Consider the following 25647-nt stretch of genomic DNA (forward strand, 5'->3'; position numbering starts at 1 on the left):
TCTTATCTAATGTGTATTTTTTATCACCTTGAGCTAAAACAGAAACCTCAAATACTGAATGAGAATAAATGTTCTCTATTCCTCCCTGTCAGGTTGAGCACTGGGAAAAATCCATTCACCATGGGGGAGAGCGCTAGAAGCTTATTACAATTACGTAATGCTAGGCCTAGACTACCATGGGGCAGACTGACATTCCTGCCCTATCACCCCACTGGATAATACCCACTTAGGTTTCAAGATCTAGCTCAAAGTCCACATCCTTTTAAGTCTTGCTTGAGCCCTTGCATAAAGCTGGCCATTCCCTTTTCATGTGCCCTATACAGACATCTACCATGAAACTCGCATACTTTATTGCTTTAATAGATAGGCCTGTTGCCCTCTATTATGGTGTTTTCAAATTTTTCTTTCCATAGTAGGAAATGTTTTACATTGAGATCTTGTATACACAAATGCATGTATGTATATAGGATAACTGAACCAAAAATTTAATGAAAAATACTTTTATTACATGGGATGTACTCTGATGTTTTCTATTCTATTCCTCAGGGAGAAGGACCATGTTCTATTTTTTCATTGAACTTCCAGTACCTACCACAATACCTGCCTGGCACACAGTGGCACTCAATAAGTGCTGCTGGATGGCACTTTGAAAACAGTGACTATTAAAAGGTAAATACAGACAAGGCCACTATAATATCTGAATGGTTGTATCTTGAGGTGACATGCCAAGGTGCCTTTCTAAATCTAATTAACTCTCAGCCCTGAAGAATAAAAAGAAATATGTGTATAGGACTTGACCTCCTGACAATACCTCTTGTATTTAGTTTCTGGCAGTCTCTGAAATCTCTCTATGACTTTTTATTAGATTAAGTTATGTCTCAAGTATCAAGGCTGACAGAAGCTGGGCACAATGAGCAATGCAGGACATGCCACCTACCCCTTCATACCTAAACCGGTGTGTGTTTATATGTCAATATGCTTCTTCTCAAATAAGTGAGATTAGCACTGATTAGAAACAAATGTAGACACAGCTGTCCATGGGGTGGGGAGGGGATGGAGGAGAGAATATATAGAAATATGTGATTAAATTAGCGCATTATGGATACGACTCTGTAAAACCTAAGAGAGGTCACCCAGCAAATGAACTTTCTACTTACAGTTAGTTTAAGATGCTGCATTTTAAGTAATCCTGAGTTGTATTTTTATTTCAGCCATTCAATTCATTTTCAGCATCCATCATATGTTAGGTAATATGCCATATATTCCTATAAATATAAAAGGTACTGATATTAGGACAGGGAATAATGAACATATGTCTCAAAAGCCTAACCACAACACAATCTTCTAAACTACTGTGTGTGTGTGTGCACGCACACACATGCAATGTTGGAGGTATGGGTTGTAGGTGTATACATAAATACAAACCTATATACACACATAAAACACATATGTACATACATACACACAAACATATCGAGGAAGGAGCTAGCCATTTGGTAAGCCACCTCGAGCAGACTGATCTTTGCAGAGTGATCAGAATTAGCTTCAGTTATAGGCCTACCACTGGTGCGATCATGTCGCACCCAAAACACACCACATGCTGTTTTAATTATGAAGAAATCTGGAAACCATATTCCAGATTGTGTCGGTTTTCAGAAAGATCACCTACAAGGCAATCAAAGCTGATAAATTTTGAAAGATGATGACTGAAGCAAGGGATGTAGAAAGAAAAGAAATTTTAGCCTCTGGATCAAATGAGGTACCCATTGCTAATACTCTCAGGCCCACAAAACTAGCTGGAAACATATCTTTCTGCTTCTTTAACCCTGATCAAAACTGCAGGGCACAGCTGCTTCACATCCTAGTAATCTTTGTGGACTAACTGCATTTTGTTGGCACAGTATATTTTTAAAGGGTATATTTATTGTTACGTAAGAGTCTGGGAATTTTAGTTCTCATTTTACTTTTTCTTATAGGTCACACTTAAATACTATAATTTTGAATCAATTATAAGGAAAACAAACATAAGCTTAGGTCCACTGCGTGAGGCTGATTAGTTTTGCAAATGGTAGTGGATGCAATCTCCACAGCTGGTGCCTACCCTAGACGCTTTTCTAAGTGTGTACATGTACCTCATTGTCTATTTCATTTGCTTTTCACTGGTATAATGTTTCTGTTCTATTTTATTCATGTTTTATGCTTGTCTCTCTCTGTTAGTCTGCCTGAGTTAATATATTCTTGATATGTAAGGGCTAGTATCTAGCTTAAAACCAGATACAAACAGATGCTATCAAAATGCTGTGTTGATGATGTCAGGAACCCACTTAGCAGCATTAGGCTCTCCAAGGCACTACACAAACTTTCTGGCTCACAGCTAGGACTGCCTAGTTTCAGCCAGTCTCTGAATTAAGTACTAAAGGATGATTCCATTACTTGTATGCATGTGTGTATCATTCATTCCACAAATACATATGAAGGTTTGCTACATACCAGGTTCTTGGTGTAGGTCCTGGGGTTATACTAGAGCACAAAACAGATGGATGCCTGCCCCCCAGGAACTTATAGTCAGAGGAGAGACAACCAATTATTCACACAAATCACATAACGGGAAAGAGTGATAACAGTTATGGAGAAAAGGTACAGGATGCCATAAAAGCATCAATGGTGGGAACTGACCTCATTCTGCATATGCCTAAGTGGCAAAACCGTTTTAAAACCTATTATTTGATGATAGCAAAGAATTATTACTTTTTGAGGACTTAATAATAGTATTGTGAGTTTGTATTTTTTTGTTTTTATATTATGCAGATACACTTGGAAATATTGACAATGAAATGATAGAAGTCTTGGATTAGCTTCAAAACAAGCCAGCAGAGAAGACTAGGAGTGGAGCCAGAGTTTTCCTCTTGAAGTTGGGGGGTCGGGTCCATCGCATTCATTGTATGTTCCTCTCAACTTTTATGTTTGAAAAGTTCCTAATAAAAAGTTGAAAAATTTTCAGCAGCATTAAATGAAATATTCACCAAATGGGATGAAAGTCCCATTTCTACATGAAAGTAGAAAGCAACATCTTTCTCTTGGTGTTTTGCTGTGCCCCATCTTTCTCAGGATCTCCATGTGTTTCTATTTCTTTCTCTCCTTTCTCACATGCTTGGCCAGCTCCTCTGTCTTTCAACCACCTTATGGTATTCTCTTTTACTTCAACTGAGACTCTTCTCTGCAGCATCTACTAGAGGTGTATATTTTCCTCATCCCTTCCCCATGTCCTCTCTTTCCTCTCTTACATCCGCTAAATTCATTTGCGTTAAGGGCACAGATGCCCCTTACTTCTTCCCCTGTAGGGCAATTGTCCTGAAGAGAACCACACTCCTTACTCCTATTATGGCAACAGGAGAAGGGCGTACATACTTGTGGCCAGGCACTGTTACCTTTCTGCCTCCCTGTGAACTATGTGTGTGCCAGAACACTCTTATCTACCTGTCCACTTGGGCAAAAAATTAGACTGAACAATTACTTGGCAGGTTTTAAGGGTGGCAACAATAGAACTCATTAATTGCGGAGGGGAGAATGACACATTTCCAATTGTTTAGTTGTTTTTCTAAATGGGTACTTTATAATTCATAAGAAATGTAGAGAACTTTCATTCTAACAAGACTGTTCACTACACTATTCTCTACCCTTTTTTGAGAGGCATAGACACTTTCATTCCTAACATAGTTACCTGTACTCATAACCTCCCTGGGAGAAAGGGAGAGTGAATTTTATTTCCAGAAGAGCAAATTCAGGCACAAAGAGGACAGATAAACTGTCAACAGTCACCAGGGAAGCCAGCAGAAGGGCTGAGAGCAACACTCTTGCCTCTAGCATCAAGCGTGTTATTTACCTGCTGAACCCTCGAGGGTCTGAGCTGGCAGGCTTTCCTGAGGGTGTGGCGGCAGGGCCTGCATTCTTGTCTCTATTGTCCTGTACTGTTTACTTGCAGGATGTGGAAGCACAGCATGTAATGTAATACCAGATGTTCTACGTGGGAGGAATTTCATAACTCATACACTTTAGCATGCTTTTTTCTAACTGCGCCCAGCTCCTTTCATGCAGCACAAAAATGTAAATCTGTTTCCCAAACTACTACCAGGTCCTGGAATCTAAAAGGAAATACTGGTGGTTCTTTGGTATTTTTCACTTTTAGCTGAAGCACACATGTGGATGTCTAGGGTAACATCACGTGGATTCTTCTTATTTTTTAAATGGCTCCTATTGTAGTGGCCCAGAACAGCTGGGGAATGTCCCAGGGCCACAGGCTCACTGGCCTAGATTAAGGCCTCTACTCACTGATGAGGCCTCCCCATCCAAACTCACTGTCCCTCCTCCCGAGCTAGTACCCATTATCCTGAGTGGGCTAGCTGCCTCTCTCTGCCATAGACACTATGCTCATCCTGCCCTGGTGCCTCTGCTCATTTAGTTTTCCCTTTCTGAAATATCCTAGCTCTTCTCTTCCCATCTCTAAATCCTAGCTGAGCTCTGGCCCCACCTCACATCAGCCCACTAAACTTGCCTTTCTCTGCACTGCTGGAGGGGACAGCCTCCGCATCCTATGACTTTAGCACTTAACTCTGTGCATGTGTGTATGTATGTTCCCTTGTCCTGTCTCCACACTAATCTGCAAGATTTCTGAGGGCAGGAAGGGACCGTTGTGTAGACTTACCTGAATTCCCTATGTTGCCTAGGAACAGATAGACATGGATGGGGCGATTTGAGCTTTAGATTTTAAGGAGCCTGAGTAGAAAGAACAGGTGATTTTGTTTATTTGGCTGTTTCCGTTAGGGACGGGGATGGCTGTGGATTTCAGTTTGAGGTCTGAATTGCTGCATGAGGTGGAGGTGGAAACACACACAAATCTAGGTTTCCCCACAGTCCATCATGACATGTCACCATAGCAGTAGTGCTGCTCTAAATGCGATGGGAACACTGACCTCTGCTGGAATGCTCTCTGGCCCATCTCTCTAGCAGCTCTCTTGACCTCTTCGGGAACTGCATCTTTCTCAGCCTGAGAGACCTGGTACACCGTATGGCCTGCATCCAGCCGGTATGGGCCTCCTTTGCCACCCAGGCCTGCCGTGTCTCTTCCCCCTGGAAGGAAAACGTGGAAATTCAGATGATAAATCTGAACTTGACCACAGAACAAAAGTTGGGTCATGGTTTAAGGACAGCCTTGTGAAGGATATTAATTGTACTTAACTAGTAATTAAACAGTCAAATTACCTTCTGGAAAAAGATGTGTTCTCTTGTTTAGGATGCTTTTCCTTTTTCCCATCCATTAAAATACTACCTATATATCAAGGCTTACTCCAGCTTCTATGACACCTTAGCTAATGCCACTACCTCATAAGGATCCATACTCTTGTGTACTATTTGTTATCCTTTCATATTTATTTTTCTCACCAACTATATGATGGATGAGATATTTTATTTACTTTTGCACTACCGCACCTATAAGAGTGGTTTGAATATCATAGATACTTAGTATATATTTGCTAATTAAATGAACAACTGTTTCCCTCCCTCACATATTACCTTAGTTTTCCTTAAAAAACCTAGACAGTTAAGCTATAAATACTGTTTTTTTCTGTTCTGCAAATTATAAAAATAATGCACAGAGAGGCTAAATGACATATTCAGGACCTCGTATCACTGGCTTAGCCAAGATTAGAAGCCAATTATTACACCGACTTTGACTTTTGGTTTGAACAATATATAACATAAACACCACCAGCTTTAGAACAGTCTTTCAATAGAAACTCAAGTTTACATAATACATATTACATATACATATTACGTTTTATAACATAACATTGTGTGAACTGTTCATATTGTAAATGCCTGTAAGGCCAGGTAGGTCATATGATAAAAAGTGGTGGGGACATTGGCTAACTTAGGATTTACCTTGTCTAAATACATGAAAATTGAAATTATTTTAAAACACTACATGGACCAGAGAAAAAAAAACACATCTGTTGGCTAGATTTGGCCTTTGGGCTATAAGATTGTCACCCCTATTTAGGGGTAGATTAGAATACTAGTAATCTGTTTCTTTTGTTCATTCACATATAACTTGAGACCTTAGAAGAGAATCCAATATTGGAGGGGCAGTATAGTATATTATAATACACTGCTATTGTAGAGTATATTATGATATAGTTAAACCAGACTGCCTGGGTTTGAATCCTGGCTCCAACCCACCAGCCATTTATCTTTGGGGAATTACTTAACTTCTCTGTGTCTCAGGCTCCTCTCTATAAAGTGGGGATACTAATATTATTTACTTCATGGGATTGTCATGAAGCTAAAATGCTTAGAGCAGTTATCTGGCACATAATAAAAGCCATATAATGGACTGCTTTTACTAATATTATTAAACAAAGCCTAGTTATACAGAATTAGGCAATTTCTAGTTTTATAAAGTGGAAAATTTGAAGGCTTTTAGACTTTGGGTAAATTATGTTACATTTTTCTTTCACCATCACCACCCCCACCTCCACCTTACCACTGAGCTTTAACTGGTCTAACAAAACTAAAACCAAGAACTCAATATGAACTGCTTTCCTTATGAAAGTCCAGGTAGGTCATTTCCTTTTGGGAAATACCATGAGAACTGCCTATTAATTACACTACTTTAATCTTTTGATTGGAACATATTTCACTTTTATTTAGAAATGGGTGGTGGAAAATTCCTTCTGGGATGTGTGTGACTCCCATTTCTTACTCATGGCCAGCCAATAGGCAGAGGGGTGCAGTAACTGGACAGTGACAATGAGCTATAGGAGGAAAAGGTGTTTCTGGGATCTAACTCCTTTCCTACAGGAGGGTATCCTGAGTATAGGTGGATCATGAATTTGAGCTGAAAGCTTCCTAGGTGCTGAGATGTTATCATTCTGGTGAAAGGGAGAAAGTGGTGGAACCATCAGAAGCTGGTGTGAGTGACTGGCCACCTGAGTCGCAGGGCCCCGGGCAAAGTCACACTGGGGTGGAGCAGGAGGTGCTCTTCATGATCTCCACTTCCCAGAGCCTTTAATTTGTACTATTTAAATGAAAGTGCTTACCAGAGGTTCTAAGACTGCAGGGCATAAGCCTGGACATTCCAAACCACTTCAGAAGATAATGGGGAGGGTGGGCAAGGGAGGAGCATTGATGAAGAAAGGGGAATCAAATGACTTGTTGGGCCAGAGCTCAGTTCAAAGTAAAGAATTCTGAGGGAAAAGAATGGCAGAGAGAAAAAGAGAAATTGAAGCCAAGGAGCCTTGATCAATTGAAAACTAAAAGCCAGGTGAAACAAATGTAGCCTCAATCTGGACAGATATGTGAGCTAGTAAATTCAAGTTTGGTAACAAATAGGAATTTCTCCCCCAGAGTAGTCCACTGCTGGGAAACCACATCTGGCCAGCTCGTTCCACAATGCATTCCATGTGGATTAAATCTTGTTGGCTTGACGCTGACTTCCAGATCAAAGGACATTTCTAAAAATAGCCTTACTTTAAAGCTGATGCTTGATGAATAAACAGAGTAGGCAAGAAGTCCACAGGCCTATTTGATAGCACATTGTCTCAGCAGAGAAACCCATTTCCTCCCGAGGCTGTCAAGGCCAAGAGGCACAGACCATCCTAAGGAAGGTGAAGTACAGAGCTCCTGCCAGCACTCCTCATGGTGAGATAAGCTCAGACAGTGCGCACACAGTCTGGCCCTATTCCTGTGGACTCGCAGATGTGTCTGCTCCAGCTGCCGCAGAGGAAAAAGGAAGACGGCAGTCCTGGGAACAATGCCCTAGCTGGGCAGCCAAGAGGAAGGAGTCGGCCATCGGTTTAGACTGCAACCAGCCTTATCTCGAAATCTTGCATCCTCAACATACTTCGAAGATGTGGAAGACAAGGACCATTTCTTTTCAGTCAGTTGCTCAAGAAAGAATTTACTGTGGATTTCTGGCATGATCCCAAGGTCATGGAATTTAAAAGAAGGGATTAACACTTTAGTGAAAATATTCTTCATGCCAGGCACTGTGCTCAGTGCTTAACAATCGTAATCTCATTTAATCCTCACCACAATTTAAGGTAGTTCACACTATCCCCCTTTGACTGATGAAGCAACTCCAGGAGGGTCAGCATGTTCTTAGGTCACAGGGTGGCAGAGCCTGTGGGACTCCAAATGCCAGGCTCTTCACATGCCTTGATGTCACGCTGGGGCAGAGGGCAAGACAACAATCCAACTGAGTAATGAGGGAGGCTGAGAAGGAAAGCCGGTCTCTGAGTCTTCTCAGGGGCGATGTGTTGGCCTAATGGGCTTGGGAAACCTCGGGAAGGCTGACTCAGGAGAATGCCTGTGCTACCAACCTGTTCCACCAGCCCAAGTGTTGCCGCCCACGTGAGGCATGTTGTCTGGGTCCTCCTTCCCGTGTTTGGGGGAGCTTACATCTTCACCACTGTCTCTGTTGATTGTTATCTAAAAATGAAGAATTGAGACATTTTTACTATCCTGTGACAAACACCAGGGACTGCATGACAGAAAAAAAATTATTTTCTCCTAAGTCCTTAAGGTATCACATAACCTCAGGCCACTGGACTTGATAAATGCTGTGAGTATTTGGCAAAAATTCCATCAGATGGATTCCAACATCCATCTAGTTGGGAAGAAGAACTAATTTTTTAAAAAACTCTTAAAGAAAAGTAAAGGAGCTGGACTGCATTATAGCTACAGAATTCTTCTGGTGCAAACCAAGCTGTGAGCATTTACACATGGCATGAGACTTACCAGATGCAGGGAAAATGGATCTCACTGGAGAGGGATATTTTGCCAGTGGTTTAAAAGGATCACCACCTAGCTGATCCAGCTGAGTCATTATATACACACTTACCCATTCTGTTTTCAAAGAAATCCCATTACTCTGAGAGATGCCATTTTACATATAATATATGGAAAAGAAAAACAAAAAGTTATGTATGTATGCCTTAGTGATAGATTTATGTTATATACTAAAAACTGCTTATTTATTTTTTTGACCCACTTCAATTTTTATTATGGTATTTTGTAGCTTTCCTAATTCATCTTTATTGTAAAACTAGATTTATGATTCCTGCAATTCAAATAGAATAAGAAGTACTTTAGCCTTCCTCTGTGAGAGCCTGAAGTTCATTGCTTCCTATTTCATTCAGTACAGTGTCACCAAAAGGAGTGACAACCACACAGAAATTTCAATCCTAGTCAGTTCAGTAGATACTACTCCACAATAAAAATAAATCAAAGCATTCACATTTTATGCACACCATGAGCCTGCTCTCAGATGTAATGATTTCCCAGAAGACAAGATCAAATTCTCATTCATTTGTTCAAATAAGACTTAAAGAAAATGTACTGATGGAACATTCTGTGAGGTACCATGGGGCCTACAAAGCCATTGACGATTGGTTCCTGCCCTCAAACTGCTTAGAGTGGAACAAGAGAGCTTACAAATAAATGGGCCTGAAGTCAGTCTTTAGAGTTAACCATTCCATGTTGGTACATGGGATTTTCATTCTTGATGTTGGGATTAAGGCAGTTAGGTAGGTAATTTGAGGTCTTTGCAAATAAAATGGCCATTCAGAATAAAATCAAGACAACTTCTACTGTCTTATGTCCAAGTTGGTTCATTTCAAGTGTTAGGACATCGTAGGGATTTTAATTAACTGGACTTTTCTGCAAATAGCTTTGGCAGGATCAACAAAGTTTTTGCCAAAACTTCAGCATACTGCAAGAAAATTTAGCAGCCAGACATGACAATTGATATAAATTCCACACACATAATCATGCTCTAAAAATGAGTGAAAATAATTTTTCCTCGTTTTCTTAAACAAGCAAGATAGCTAGGAACATTTAGAGAAAAAAATAAACATTTAAAATACTTTCCCAAAAACTTGCCACCATTTTTCAACTCGTTTATAAATAATGTAAGAGATAAGCAGTAAATTAAAACACATATACTGGCTACAAGAATTCCAGAAGAGCACTAATCAATAAAATTTTCTGTGTTGATGAAAATGTTTATATTTGAGGTGACCAATATGGTAGTCACTAGCCATTAGCTCAATATGGCTGTGAGCATGTGAAATATGGCTTGTGCGACTGAGGACCTGAATTTTAAATTTTATTTAGCTAACTAAAATTTAAATTTAAATAGCCATGTGTGCCAGTGGCCATCTCATCAGACAGCGCAGCTCAGGGACAAGCTTGCCTCAGACCTGGAGATCCTGTTTAGAGATCTTTGCAGCACCCTCTAGATGTACTCCATGAGAAATGAGAAGGACAAAGAACATTTCAAAACTGGTACAGAGTTTTATTCTGTTGCTAATTTAATAAATCTATATGAGGCTGGGCGCGGTGGCTCACACCTGCAATCCCAGCACTTTGCGAAAAACAAAACAAAACAAAAAAACTATATGAAAGGTATCATTACAGTCTAAATTTTTTTTAAACAAACAGAATGGAACTTACATATGGAGATACTATTTTTTTTTTCTTTTTGAGATGAAGTCTTGCTCTGTCACACAGGCTGGAGTGCAGTGGTGCAATCTTGGCTCACTGCAACCTCCACCTTCCAGGTTCAAACAATTCTCCGGCCTCAGCCTCCCAAGTAGCTGGGATTACAGGCACCTGCCACCATGCCCAGCTAATTTTTTTATTTTTAGTAGAAACAGGGTTTCACCATGTTGGCCAGGCTGGTCTTGAACTCCAGACCTCAAGTGATCCACCCGCCTCGGCCTCCCAAAGTGCTGGGATTACAGACATGAGCCACTGTGCCAAGATACATTTTTTTTTAAATAATAAGAAGATACTTTATTTTTTAATCATAAAGACACAATTTATTTTTATTTTTTATTTTATTTTTAATTATACTTTAAGTTTTAGGGTACATCTGCACAACGTGCAGGTTTGTTACATATAGTATACACGTGCCATGTTGGTTTGCTGCAGTCATTAATTCGTCATTTACATTAGGTATTTCTCCTAATACTATCCCTCCCCCAGCCCCCCACCCTGTGACAGGCCCTGGTGTGTGATGTTCCTCGCCCTGTGTCCAAGTGTTCTCATTGTTCAATTCCTACCTATGAGTGAGAACATGCAGTGTTTGGTTTTCTGTCTTTATGATAGTTTGCTCAGAATGATGGTTTCCAGCTTCATCCATGTCCCTACAAAGGACATGAACTCATCCTTTTTTATGGCTGCATAGTATTCCATGGTGTATATGTGCCACATTTTCTTTATCCAGTCTATTATTGATGGACATGCCGGTTGGTTCCAAGTCTTTGCTATTGTGAATAGTGCCACAATAAACATACGTGTGCATGTGTCTTTATAGCAGCATGATTTATAATCCTTTGGGTAGATACCCAGTAATGGGATCGCTGGGTCAAATGGTATTTCTAGTTCTAGATCCTTGAGGAACTGCCACACTGTCTTCCACAATGGTTGAACTAGTTTACAGTCCCACCAACAGTGTAAAAGCATTCCTATTTCTCCACATCCTCTCCAGCACCTGTTGTTTCCTGACTTTTTAATGATCGCCATTCTAGCTGGTGTGAGATGGTATATCATTGTGGTTTTGATTTGCATTTCTCTGATGATCAGTGATGATGAGCATTTTTTCATGTGTCTTTTGGCTGCATAAATGTCTTCTTTTGAAAAGTGTCTGTTCATATCCTTTGCCCACTTTTTGATGGGGTTGTTTGGCTTTTTCTTGTAAATTTAAGTTCTTTGTAGATTCTGGATATTAGCCCTTTGTCAGATGGGTAGATTGTAAAAATTTTCTCCCATTCTGTAGGTTGCCTGTTCACTCTGATGGTAGTTTCTTTTGCTGTGCAGAAGCTCTTTAGTTTATTTAGATCCCATTTGTCTATTTTGGCTTTTGTTGCCATTGCTTTTGGTGTTTTCATCATGGAGTCCTTGCCCATGCCTATGTCCTGAATGGTATTGCCTAGGTTTTCTTCTAGGGTTTTTATGGTTTTAGGTCTAACATTGAAGTCTTTAATCCATCTTGAATTAAGTTTTGTATAAGGTATAAGAAAGGGATCCAGTTTCAGCTTTCTACATATGGCTAGCCAGTTTTCCCAGCACCATTATTAAATAGGGAATCCTTTCCCCATTTCTTGTTTTTGTCAGGTATGTCAAAGGTCAGATGGTTGTAGATGTGTGGTGTTATTTCTGAGGACTCTGATCTGTTCCATTGGTCTATATCTCTGTTTTGGTACCAGTACCATGCTGTTTTGATTACTGTAGCCTTGTAGTATACTTTGAAGTAAGGTAGCGTGATGCCTCCAGCTTTGTTCTTTTTGCTTAGCATTGTCTTGGCAATGCGGGCTCTTTTTTGTTTCCATATGAACTTTAAAGTAGTTTTCTTTCAATTCTGTGAAGAAAGTCATTGGTAGCTTGATGGGGATGGCATTGAATCTATAAATTACCTTGGGCAGTATGGCCATTTTCACGATATTGATTCTTCCTATCCATGAGCATGGAATGCTCTTCCATTTGTTTGTGTCCTATTTCGTTGAACAGTGGTTTGTAGTTCTCCTTGAAGAGGTCCTTCACATCCCTTGTAAGCTGGATTCCCAGGTATTTTATTCTCTTTGTAGTAATTGTGAATGGGAGTTCACTCATGATTTGGCTCTGTGCTTGTCTGTTATTGGTGTATAGGAATGCTTGTGATTTTTGCACATTGATTTTGTAACCTGAGACTTTGCTGAAGTTGTTTATCAGCTTAAGGAGATTTTGGGCTGAGACAATGGGGTTTTCTAAATGTACAATCATGTCGTCTGCAAACAGGGACAATTTGACTTCCTCTTTTCCTGATTGAATACCCTTTATTTCCTTCTCTTGTCTGATTGCACTGGCCAGAACTTCCAACACTATGTTGAATAGGAGTAGTGAGAGAGGGCATCCCTGTCTTGTGCCAGTTTTCAAAGGGAATGCTTCCAGTTTTTGCCCATTCAGTATGATATTGACTGTGGGTTTGTCATAGATAGCTCTTATTATTTTGAGATACGTTCCATCAATACCTAGTTCATTGAGAGTTTTTAGCATGAAGGAGTGTTGAATTTTGTCGAAGGCCTTTTCTGCATCTCTTGAGATAATCATGTGATTTTTGTCTTTGGTTCTGTTTATGTGATGGATTATGTTTATTGATTTGCGTATGTTGAACCAGCCTTGCATCCCAGGGATGAAGCCAACTTGATCTTGGTGGATAAGCTTTTTGACGTGCTGCTGGATTCGGTTTGCCAGTATTTTATTGAGGATTTTCGCATCGATGTTCATCAGGGATATTGGTCTAAAATTCTCTGTTTTTGTTGTGTCTCTGCCAGGCTTTGGTATCAGGATGATGCTGGCCTCATAAAATGAGTTAGGGAGGATTCCCTCTTTTTCTGTTGATTGGAATAATTTCAGAAGGAATGGTACCAGGTCCTCTTTGTACCTCTGGTAGAATTTGCTGTGAATCTGTCTGGTCCTGGACTTTTTTTTGGTTGGTAGGCTATTAATTATTTCCTCAATTTCAGGGCCTGTTATTGATCTATTCAGGGATTCAACGTCTTCCTGGTTTAGTCTTGGGAGGGTGTATATATCTAGGAATTTATCCATTTCTTCTAGATTTTCTAGTTTATTTGCATAGAGGTGTTTACAGTATGCTCTGATGGTAGTTTGTATTTCTGTGGGATCAGTGGTGATATCCCCTTTATCATTTTTTATTGCATTTATTTGATTCTTCTCTCTTTTCTTCTTTATTAGTCTTGCTAGCGGTCTATCTATTCTGCTGATCTTTTCAAAAAACCAGCTCCTGGATTCATTGATTTTTTGAAGGATTTTTTGTGTCTCTATCTCCTTCAGTTCTCCTCTAATCTTAGTTATTTGTTGCCTTCTGCTAGCTTTTGAATTTGTTTGCTCTTGCTTCTCTAGTTCTTTTAATTGTGTTTTTAGGGTGTCGATTTTAGATCTTTCCTGCTTTCTCTTGTGGGCATTTAGTGCTATAAATTTCCCTCTACACACTGCTTTAAATGAAAGACACAATTTTTACAATAGTCCTGCCACAGCCCCAAGGACTTCTGGGCTGCTTTCAGAAGGATCTTCAGAATCTATGGCTGGTTTTTAATATTTTTCATAGTGACATTTATGTATTCTTTAAAAACAGATTTGATTTTTAATAAATAGTCAAATGACACTTAGAGTTGAATTCTGGTGGAAGCTATTTGCTAACTTGCTGGTAAACTTTGGCAAGTCAAGTAAGTTCTCTGGACCTTCATTTTCACATCAGAAACTAAGGAGGTTAAACTGAATTATTTCTACCATTACACCCAGCTTTGATGTGCTGTGACTGATTCAGTGATTTCAAATCTGGTAAATAAGGTGATCAAAGTAGGGTTTTCATTAAAACCAGTTACAATTATATAATAATGAGACAACTGACAGCTTCTCATTTACAATGGTTTGACATAACTTTTCAACTTTACAATGGGATGAAAGCAATACACACATTCAATAGAAATCATACTTCAATTACCCATACAACTATTTTGCTTTTCACTTTTAGTATAATATTTAATAAGTTATATGAGATATTCAACACTTTATTATAAAATAGGCTTCATGTTAGATGATTTTGTTCAACTGTAGGCTAATGTAAGTGCTCTGAGCATGTTTAAGATAGGCTAGGCTAAGCAATGAAGTTTGGTAGATTTGGTGTATTAAACACATTTTCAGCTTACCATATTTCTAACTTATGATGGGTTTATTGGGATGTAAGCCCATTGTAAGTCAAGGAGCATTTGTAGTTTGCTTATATGCGTTAAGACTCTTCTGTAGGCCAATTCTAAAAGAGAAGTTCCAAAAATAGTCTAAACAATTGGAAGAACCATTCTGAACACCATTCCTCACTTTGTGGGGCATGTGTGTGTATTCTGGTACACTATTTAAAAATAAATTTTAAAAAACCAGAAGAGGTATGAAAGGCAAATTCCTATGTGTCTACTAACTTTACTTTCATCAAATATTATCTCCCTAAGACATTTCACACAATCCAGTTATTCTGCTGTAAGAGAACAGTCTTTTAAGAATAAGTACTACAAATGAAGGCACAAGGTAAAAGAAAAGGCCCCTCAAATAGCCTCCCTCAGTTACCTTCAAAATTACGCTGTTGAAGTTGCAAAGAAACCTATAATGGCCATCAGGGAGGCAGAAGACAGGTGACAAAATTTCTGGGCAGAAAGGAACTGGCATGTTCTTTGCCACCTGTGTGTCTTGCCAGGTCGTCTGCTGGGAAATCGGGCTGTTCACATTGCCAACACAAGGCAGTTTCACACCAACCCCAAATAGGAGCCCAGAGATGTTTCAAAATCGACAAATTCTTGACAAAAACATCAGCCAAAACCTGATATGTTCCAGGGACAATTCCAGGGATGTTTAATTAGAAGGAAGGCACGTAGAGAGCTTATCTAATTTTGTGTCATTTTATGAATGCCACTCACTCACTCACAGGAATATATTTCTTTAGGTGGATGGGAGGAGTACATATGTCAAGAAGTTTTCAAAGCCATTTTAGGACACCTCTTACATCAATTGACAATGATTCATAAAAGATGCAAGTCAGGAATTCTAGGACAGTCCAACCCAGGACAGAAAGAAACTGGAACATACTCGGGGAGGCTTATCATTTGAGGAATTTTGTTTCCCGGGACAGCCATGTGGTAGACAGCCACTAGCCATTCAGAAAGTTGATAAGCTGCTGTTTGCTTTCATGTGCGCGTTGAACAGCATTTGGAATGTACTTCCTTTGAGAGCTGGTTTCATCTAGAAAAAGCTGAAGTAAGTAATTCCAATTACTGAAATAAACACTACTGAATTCACTTAAAGGGATCAAAAATTTCCCCAAAAAAGAAAATATTATGGCCCCTTATAACTTTTGATGCTACCCGATGCTGAGCCCCTTGATGTATTTCTCACAGCTGACACAATCTGCTTTCTTTTAGGTAAGTGTGCTATAATCGTAAGAATCATTATCCCCTTACATGTGAATTAAAATGGAAAAAACATGGATCTTGTAAATTACAACTCATAAAAATGTTCCAGAGTAAAGCCAGCACAGGGAAGGGACATGACTCACTGAAGCCCTGTAATTCTGGGCAAGGCCCATATATTTTAGGCTCCTCCTTGAGTTCATGACTTTTAAAAACCATCAATAAAATGATATAAATAGCCAGATTATAATCCTGGAAGAAAAGTGAGCTTTTGGAGGTATGACTGGACAACACAGCTGGAGACTAGGTGTGGCAAAGCAGACATTTCTCACGTGAGCCTACCTCACGTTAATTTCCTCTTTTTTCCTTTTAAACAGAAGTCGGATATATCATGCTTGGCTGGAATTAAGCACAATAATCCCATTATCCTTTGTCAGTGACTGGTCTAGGGGAAGCCACGTGGTCTGAGACGTGAGAGAAAGTCTGTCAGGATGCTTCTAGGAAGCCTTCCCAGGTAAAAGAAGAGATGGTTGTGAGAAGAGCTTCTCACTGTCCTGGATGCACTGCTCTCTCGTCCCCTCCAACACACACACATACACATACACCCACTTCCTGCCTTGGGACACAGTTGAGTGAGAATATGATGCATAGAGCTGTAGCATCCACATGGTGACCATGTGTTAACAAGAGGATGGCAGATTAGAAGGCTAGAAGAGTCTATGCCCCAATGACATTGTTGAGCTGCTGAACCAGCCCTGAAGTCACTTGCCTCTAATCTCCTACATAAGTAAATAATACATGTCCTTATAGTTAAGCCATTGTTATTTGGGTTTTCTGCTACTTGGAGTCAACTGCATGCAAACTAACTGATTCATGCATTAAGGGATGAGTGAGAGGCAGTAGGGCAGAAGCTACTGTCTTGATCTTCCTGAGGATGTCCTACTTCTAACGAGACATGCTTTGAATTTTCTGACATTAAAAATTACCATAACAACATCAGCACAGAAATCCTAATTATTACAGTTGCCCACTATCTTCTTGATTGATTAACAGGCAACTGAATGTATTCATTCACTCATACTCTTGTGCAAACATTCCTATGTATGTGTGTGGTGCATCTAGTACTCATGTGGGATACAGAGATTTCTCACACAGGATCTTTGCTTCTAGGAGGATATTGTGTAAAGGGGAACAAAGTCACAGCACAAGATGATACAGGCTATGATAAGGTTCTGAATATACCTGCCTAAAACAAAATATTGTCTGAGGTTATTGTACCCATAGGTTAGAAATTTCTTTCATAGGAATAAAATAAGATTGATAGATGGCTAGCTAGATTAATAAAGAAATAAGAGCGAAGATCCAAATAAACACAATTAGAAATGAGAAAGGTGACATTACCACCAACTCCAGAGAAATACAAAAAAAACTCCTCAGAGACTATTATGAACACCTCTCTGCACACAAACTAGAAAACCTAGAAGAAATGGATAAATTCTTAGAAACATACAACCTCACAAGATTGAACCAAGAAGAAATTGAATACCTGAACAGACCAATAACATGTTCAGAAATTGAATCAGTAATAAAAAAACCTACCAACCAGAAAAATTCCTGGACCAGATGGATTCACAGCTGAATTCTGCCAAATGTGTAAAGAAGAGCTGGAACTAATCCTACTGAAATGATTCTCAAAAAATCTAGGAGGAGGAACTTCTCCCTAACTCAATCTATGCAGCTAGCATCATTCTGACATCAAAACGTGGTAGAGACACAATGAAAAAAGAAAACTCCAGGCTAATATCCCTGATGAACATAGCTGCAAAAATCCTCAACAAAATACTAGCAAATCAAATCAAGCAGCACATCAAAAAGCAAATCTATCACAATCAAGTAGGCTTTAATATTGGGATGCAAGGCTGGTTCAACATATACAAATCAATGAATATGATTAATCACATAAACAGAACTAAAAACGAAAACCACATGATCATCTCAATAGATGCAGGAAAGGCTTTCAATAAAATTCAACATCCCTTTATGTTAAAACCCTTAACAAACTACGCATTAAAGAAACACACCTCAAAATAATAAGAGCCATCTATGACAAACCCACAGCCAACATCATACTGAATGGGCAAAGGCTGAAAGCATTCTCTTTGAGAACTGAAACAAGACAAGGATGCCCTCTCATTACTCCCATTCCACGCGGCACTGGAAGTCCTAGCCAGAGCAATCAGACAAGATGAAGAAGTAAAAGGCATCCAAATAGGAAGACAGAAAGCAAACATCTCTCTTCTCCAATGATATGATTCTATACCTATAAAACCCTGTAGTCTCTGCCCAAAGGCTCCTAGAACTGATAAACAACTTCAGTAAAGTTTCAGGATACAAAATCGATGTACAAACATCAGTAACATTTCTATACATCAATAATGTCCAAGCTGACGGCCAAATCAAGAATGCAATCCCATTCACAATAGCCACAAAAAGAGTAAAATACCTAGGAATATCATTAACCAGGGAGGTGAAAGATCTCTACAACGAGAATTACAAACACTGCTGAAAGATGACACAAACACACACAAATCAAACACTCATAAATCAAAGTAATGGCAACAAAAGCCAAAATTGACAAATGGGATCTAATTAAACTAAAGAGCTTCTGCATAGCAAGAGAAACTACCATCAGAGTGAACAGGCAACCTACAAAATGGGAGAAAATTTTCGCAACCTACTCATCTGACAAAGGGCTAATATCCAGAATCCACAATGAACTCAAACAAATTTACAAGAAAAAAACAAACAACCCCATCAAAAAGTGGGCAAAGGATATGAACAGACACTTCTCAGAAGAAGACATTTATGCAGTGAAAAAACATATGAAAAAATGCTCATCATCACTGGCCGTCAGAGAAATGCAAATCAAAACCACAATGAGATACCATCTCACACCAGTCAGAATGGAGATCACTAAAAAGTCAGGAAACAACAGGTGCTGGAGAGGATGTGGAGAAATAGGAACACTTTTACACTGTTGGTGGGACTGTAAACTAGTTCAACCATTGTGGAAGACAGTGTGGCGATTCCTCAAGGATCTAGAACTAGAAACACCATTTGACCCAGCCAACCCATTACTGGGTATATACCCAAAGGATTATAAATCATGCTGCTATAAAGACACATGCACACGTATGTTTATTGCGGCACTATTCACAATAGCAAAGACTTGGAACCAACCCAAATGTCCAACAACGATAGACTGGATTAAGAAAATGTGGCACATATACACCATGCAATACTATGCAGCCATAAAAAATGATGAGTTCAGGTCCTTTGTAGGGACATGGATGAAGCTGGAAACCATCATTCTCAGCAAACTATCGCAAAGACAAAAAACCAAACACCGCATGTTCTCACTCATAGGTGGGAACTGAACAATGAGAACACATGGACACAGGAAGGGGAACATCACAGTCCGGGGCCTGTTGTGGGGTGGGGGTAGGGGGGAGGGATAGCATTAGGAGATATACCTAATGCTAAATGACGAGTTAATGGGTGCAGCACACCAACATGGCACATGTATACATATGTAACAAACCTGCACATTGTGCGCATGTACCCTAAAACTTAAAGTATAATAATAAAATTAAAAAGAAAACACTCATAAATCAGAGATGACACAAACAAATGGAAAAACATTCCATGCTAATGGATAGGAAGACTCAACATTGTTAAAATGGCTATGCTGCCCAAAGTAATTTACAGATTGAATGCTATTCCTATCAAACTACCAATGTCATTTTTTCACAGAATTAGAAAAGGCTCTTTTAAAATTCATAAGGAACCAAAAAAGAGCCAAACAGCCAAAACAATCCTAAGCAAAAAGAACAAACCCATAGGCATCACACTACCTGACTCCAAACTATAGTACAAGGCTACAGTAACCAAAACAGCATGGTATTGGTATAAAAACAGACACATACATTAATGGAGCAGGTTAACGTACCCCAAAGTAAAGCTGCACACCTACAACCATCTGATATTCGACAAAGCCAACCATAACAAGAAATGGGGAAAGGATTCCCTATTGAATAAATGGTGCTGGAATAACTGGCTAGCCATATGAGGAAGATTGAAACTGGATCCCTACCTTTCACCACATACAAAAATCAATTCAAGATAGATTAAAGACTTAAACATAAAACCTAAAACTATAAAAACCCTAGACAAAAACCTAGGAAATACCATTCTGGACATAGGCCTTGGCAAAGATTTCATGACAAGGACTCCAAAAGCAATTGCAGCAAAAACAAAAATTGATAAGTGGAACCTACTTAAACTAAAGAGTTTCTGCACAGCAAAAGAAACTATCAACAGGGAAAAGAGACAACCTATGGAGTGGGAGAAAATATTTGCAAACTATGCATCCAACAAAGATCTAATATTCAGAATCTATAAGGAACTTAAATGAATCAACAAGCAAAAAAAAACAAACAACCCATTAAAAAATAGGCAAACAGACACTTCTCAAAAGAAGACGTACATGTGGCCAAAAAGCATATGAAAAAATGTTCTATGTCACTAATTATTAGAGAAATGCAAATCAAAACCACAATGAGATAACATCTCACACCAGTCAGAATGGCCATTATTAAAACGTCAAAAAGTGGCTTTTGAGACCCTATGCTCAGGCCTGCACCCAGACTGTAATGTGTACTTTCATTTTCAATAAAACCCCAATTCTTTGCTTGCTTTGTTTGTGTGTTTTGTCCAATTCTTTGTTCAAGACACCAATAACTTGGACACCCTCCACCGTTAACGTATTTTGGTGAACCAGCCAGGAGGAAGAGTCAAGCAGGTTCGCTAGGGCCGCTCAGGGAGAGAGAACCTAGAAGCCTGGCATGCTTGCAAAAGGGTAAAAAAAAGCTTTTTATGGTTTGAATCTTCTGGAAACATCAGAGAAAGACTGTCCTTGCCATCCACACTACAACAAAACTTCGGGACCTTGAACTTTGGGTTCATGGTGTTGCAACTGAGAAGGGCCCCTCCACACTGGAACAGTGCACCCACTGGAACCATGAGAGACCATCAAGCTTCAGATGATCATGCAACAAAGGCTCCAGCCAGTTCCAGGTGAAGACACCACCGCTGGCCATCAAGAAACTACCCTGCCTCCACTAGATAGAGCAGAGTGAGAGTTCCATGATCCCCAATAGGTAAAGACTACGCCCCAAGTCAGCATGAAGCAGTTACAGAAAAAAAGACCATCGGTCCCTCTCCTTCCCATAAAGATTTACGAGGATCACATCTCTAAGTGGGGAGATGACGCAGGAAAATAGAGTCTGGAAGCAGGGAACATAGGCCGATTCACACTTCAGCTATAACAGGAAATATCCTCTCCATAGGGCATACACCGAGTAAATGACTTTGTAACTTTACTTCATCCGCTTGATTTACATAGGGTGTACCCCAAGTAGAGGGTATTTAAACTCACAAAATCTCTGTAACAGGGCCTTTGAGCTCCTATGCTCAGGTCCATGCTGTGGAGTGTCCTTTCATTTTCAATAAAACCCTTCATTCCTTCCAAAAAACAAAACAAAACAAAAAAAGTAAAAAAATAACAGATGCCAGAGAGGTAGCAGAGAAAAGGGAACACTAATACACTGCTGATGGGAAGGTAAATTAGTTCAGCCACCATGGAAAGCAGTTTGGAGATTTCTCAAAGATCTTAAGACAGAACTACCTACCATTCAATCCAGCAATCCCATTATTGGGTATATACCCAAAAGAATATAAATTGTTCATTTATGTGAACAATGTATATATATTCACATTTATAAAGTGCATATAAATTATGCACATAAATTTATACACATTTAAAATGTGCATATATGCTTATTGTAGCACTTCCCACAATGGCAAAGACATTAAATTAACCTAGGCTCCCATCAACAGTGGACCGGGTAAAGAAAATGTGGTACATGTACACCCTGGAATACTATGCAGCCATAAAAAAAATAAAATCATGTTTTTTGCAGCAACATGAATGCAGCTAGAGGCCATTATCCTAAGCAAATTAATGCAGGAACAGAAAGTCAAATAGTGCATGTTCTTACTTATAAGTGGGATCTAAACACTAAATACACATGGACACAAAAAAGGGGACAACAGGCCAGGCACAGTGGCTCACACCTGTAATCCCAGCACTTTGGGAGGCCAAGGTGGGCAGATCATGAGGTCAAGAGATCGAGACCATCCTCGCCAACATGGTGAAACCCCATTTCTACTAAAAATACAAAAATTAGCTGGGTGTGGTGGTGTGCGCCTGTAGTCCCAGCTACTCGGGAGGCTGAGGGAGGAGAATCACTTGAACCCAGGAGGTGGAGGTTGCAGTGAGCCATGATCATGCCACTGCACTCCAGTCTGGCGACAGAGCGAGACTCCATCTCAAAACAAAAAACAAAAACAAGCAAGCAAACAAACAAACAAACGGGGGGACAACAAACACCAGGGCCTACCTGAGGGTGGAGGTTAGGAGATGAAGACTGAAAAGCTACCTACTATGCTCACTACCTTGGTGACAAAATCATTTGTACACCAAATCCCAGTGACATACAACTTACTCATGTAACAAACCTGCACATGTACCCTCTGAACCTAAAATAAAATATGGAAGGAAAAAAAAGTAAAGAGCTATAACATTGTATTGTGCTCTAAAAATTACAGGGAACAGAGCAGCTTAATTACAAGTGGCCAGTTTTTCAGCTCTATATTCTTATGCTTGTTATGAGATCAATAAAAATTATTTCCTGATTTTCTAGTTCTAAACATGCCAAGAAAACAACTGCCCTAACCTGGTATGCTAACATTAATAAATCATAATTATGTTCTCAATACTGTAATAAAAGTGTACAGTAGCCTGAAAAAATAAATTTCTTTCATAGATATATACAACGAAAGTCACATAATATTTCCCTAGGAATGATGTTTTCTCACATGAAGTCAGCTGGCTAAATAACAACAACAAAAAGGGCTGACCACCACCCAGTTTTCATTAATACCCAGTATGTTCTACAATGATAACACATGACAAAAATACCTTTATTGCACAGGTAGCTTCTATGTGTTTCAACTTCAACCTCTGCAAAGCCATTAAGTATGCAATTTATCTTCAGTTCTTCCCTGGCTTGGTGGTAATATTTGCCTTCAAATACTCAGCGACCCTCTGCCCTCTTTAATCCCTCAACACCCTTCAAAAGCAGAAAAGCATCTGACTTTTGGTCACTCATAGCTACAAATTATACTGTAGCTGATATTCATTCACACTAAATAATTAACCTCAGTGGGCATTTCTATTTTAAGTGCCTTTATAAGTAACTGAAAAATAAAGCCTTGTTTTCTTTGTTAGAAACTTTGAGAATCAGTAAGGAGGCAGAGGTAGTGGGATGGGGGCATATGAGGCCTATTCCCTGGTCCTAAAGACAAATGCCTATTAGGGCGACTTGTGATAATACAGGTGAGAAGGAGAATGAATGGTCCATGGTTTGTCTTGTAGAAGTCCTGTCTTCTGGCATAGAAAGGGTTTCTTTCCTTTCTCATGGGCGTCTTCAAATCAACTATCAGCCCCTCCTTGTTGACTGTGAGCTGGACCCTTTTGCCAACCTCCCCATACCAACCCAACTCAGTCTCACCCTCCTCCTCTCCACACCAACCCAACTCAGCCTCACCCTCCTCCTCTCTATACCAACCTAACTCAGTCTCACCCTCTCCACACCAACCCAACTCAGTCTCACCCTCCTCCTCTCCCCACCAACCTAACTCAGCCTCACCCTCCACCTCTCCACACCAACCCAACCCAGTTTCACCCTCTACCTCTTCACACCAACCCAACTCAGTCTCACCCTCCATCTCTCTATACCAACCCAAATCAGTCTCACCCTCCTTCTTCTTTCTGCTTGAACACTCGTAGAGGCTTAAGAATATTTTGATTTCTAGCACAAGTGATATGCTTGATAAACATTTAAAAACATTTGAAACTATAACCAAAGCCACTCCCCCTCCCCTTCTATCTAGATGTTCTGAAACACATCCCTATAGGCATCTTTATTATTTTTCTGAGTTTACAAAATCTCTGACAAAGAACTTTCTCACTGGAATGACCTTCTTCAGTAAGTGCTATTATCATGCAACAAAAACACCCAGTCTAGTGAAAATGAGCAAAACTTTATATATTTTACAGACTTGGGATAAAAGGAGAAAAAAAGCTTATTAATATTTTACTTTACCTTTTATTATCTGATGTAGTAGTTGTTAACAGTGGTATATACATATAGCCTTGTACATAAGAGGTGCTAAATAAATATGTATTGAATGCAAGCATGGGAGTCTGCTCAGTAACAGGAAACTAAGAATTTAATCTGCATACAATCTTTTCCACAGTAAAGTGTCATCTGAGTGCCTGATGGGACTCTTTCCAGCTCTGCCTGCCAGCCCATAATTGGCACACAGTGGGGCCACTGGTCAGCAGAGAGCCATCTTCTTCTTTATTTTTTGAGACAGAGTCTCACTCTGTCACCCAGGCTGGAGTGCAGTGGTGCGATCATGGCTCACTGCAGCGTCAACTTCCCAGGCTCAGGTGATCCTCCCACCTCAGTTTCCCAAGTAGCTGGGATTACAGGCACACGCTACCACACCTAGCTAATTTTTGTATTTTTTGTAGAGCTGGGGTTTGGCCGTGTTGGCCAGGCTGGTCTTGAACCTTTGGGCTCAAGCGATCCTCCCACCTGAGCCTCCCAAAGTGCTGTGCTTACAGGCATGAGCCACTGTTCCTGGCCTAGAGAGCCATCTTCTAACAGGCGCAGGAAACCCTGTTGGCTCCAGGTTGTTCTTAAATCCTGATCCTGCTTCACCCTCAGCTTGACTTTGACCCCTACCAAGGTCTCAGCTCAGTTAGTTTCAGGCCGAGCTCCTCACTGGGCCCTACATGGACTCCCTGTCATAGCCTCTGAGTCTATAGGTGATGACCTCTCTTCTTACTTCCTGGTCCAAACAGAGTTGTTTGAAAGGCTGTCCAAAATAAAATTATAGGCTTGTTGAACTCGTCCAAAGTAACTGCTCATTTTACTTAGAGTACCTTATTTATTCATTCTCTTCTATTTAAATTCAAGTAGGAATGAAAGATGAAGAAGATTTTTGGAAAATCTGGGAATATGGAATGCAGAATGATGAAGTCAAGAGGATGATTCACGGATTAAGATGCTATACTTATAAACAAACCTCTAAGGGAAACCAAATGTTATCATTGTGTGTAGGTGAGTGTCAAAAACAAATGTTGAAAAATTGCAAACAATTGGCACAGCACTGGTTTACTGCATGGAAATGCACCCTTCCTGCTGCCTCCTCACAGACTCACACTCAGTATTAACACTCACACAAGAACAACCGCTAATTAGATTGAGAGACAGCATGGGTAGGGCAAGCTATCAGGTCTTCACATAGTCTACCCTTTCTATTTTTGCCTCTTTTAAGAGCCTTCAAAAGGTTAACATTCAACACTATGGTAAATTAAAGCCCAACCATCAGACCTCCATAGCCAAGGAAGAAGTTAGCAAAGCATAACAACCTTGAC

The 25647-nt window shown here is 39.8% G+C and overlaps 1 protein-coding gene across 2 annotated transcripts in view; it reads right to left on the minus strand.

The window, feature by feature from the left end:
- VWA8 (von Willebrand factor A domain containing 8) overlaps window positions 1–25647 on the minus strand; it is a 391686-nt gene that overhangs the window by 38128 nt on the left and 327911 nt on the right. For both annotated transcript variants that reach the window (XM_031001353.3, XM_055360043.2), the window contains 2 exons: window positions 8379–8487; window positions 4971–5127 (listed from right to left, as the gene is read on the minus strand). In XM_031001353.3, coding sequence (XP_030857213.3) covers window positions 4971–5127; window positions 8379–8487 — 266 coding nt within the window. The remainder of the gene's footprint in view (window positions 1–4970; window positions 5128–8378; window positions 8488–25647) is intronic.

The sequence above is a fragment of the Gorilla gorilla genome, chromosome 14, assembly GCF_029281585.2.
Source record: "Gorilla gorilla gorilla isolate KB3781 chromosome 14, NHGRI_mGorGor1-v2.1_pri, whole genome shotgun sequence".
Lineage (NCBI taxonomy): Eukaryota > Metazoa > Chordata > Mammalia > Primates > Hominidae > Gorilla > Gorilla gorilla.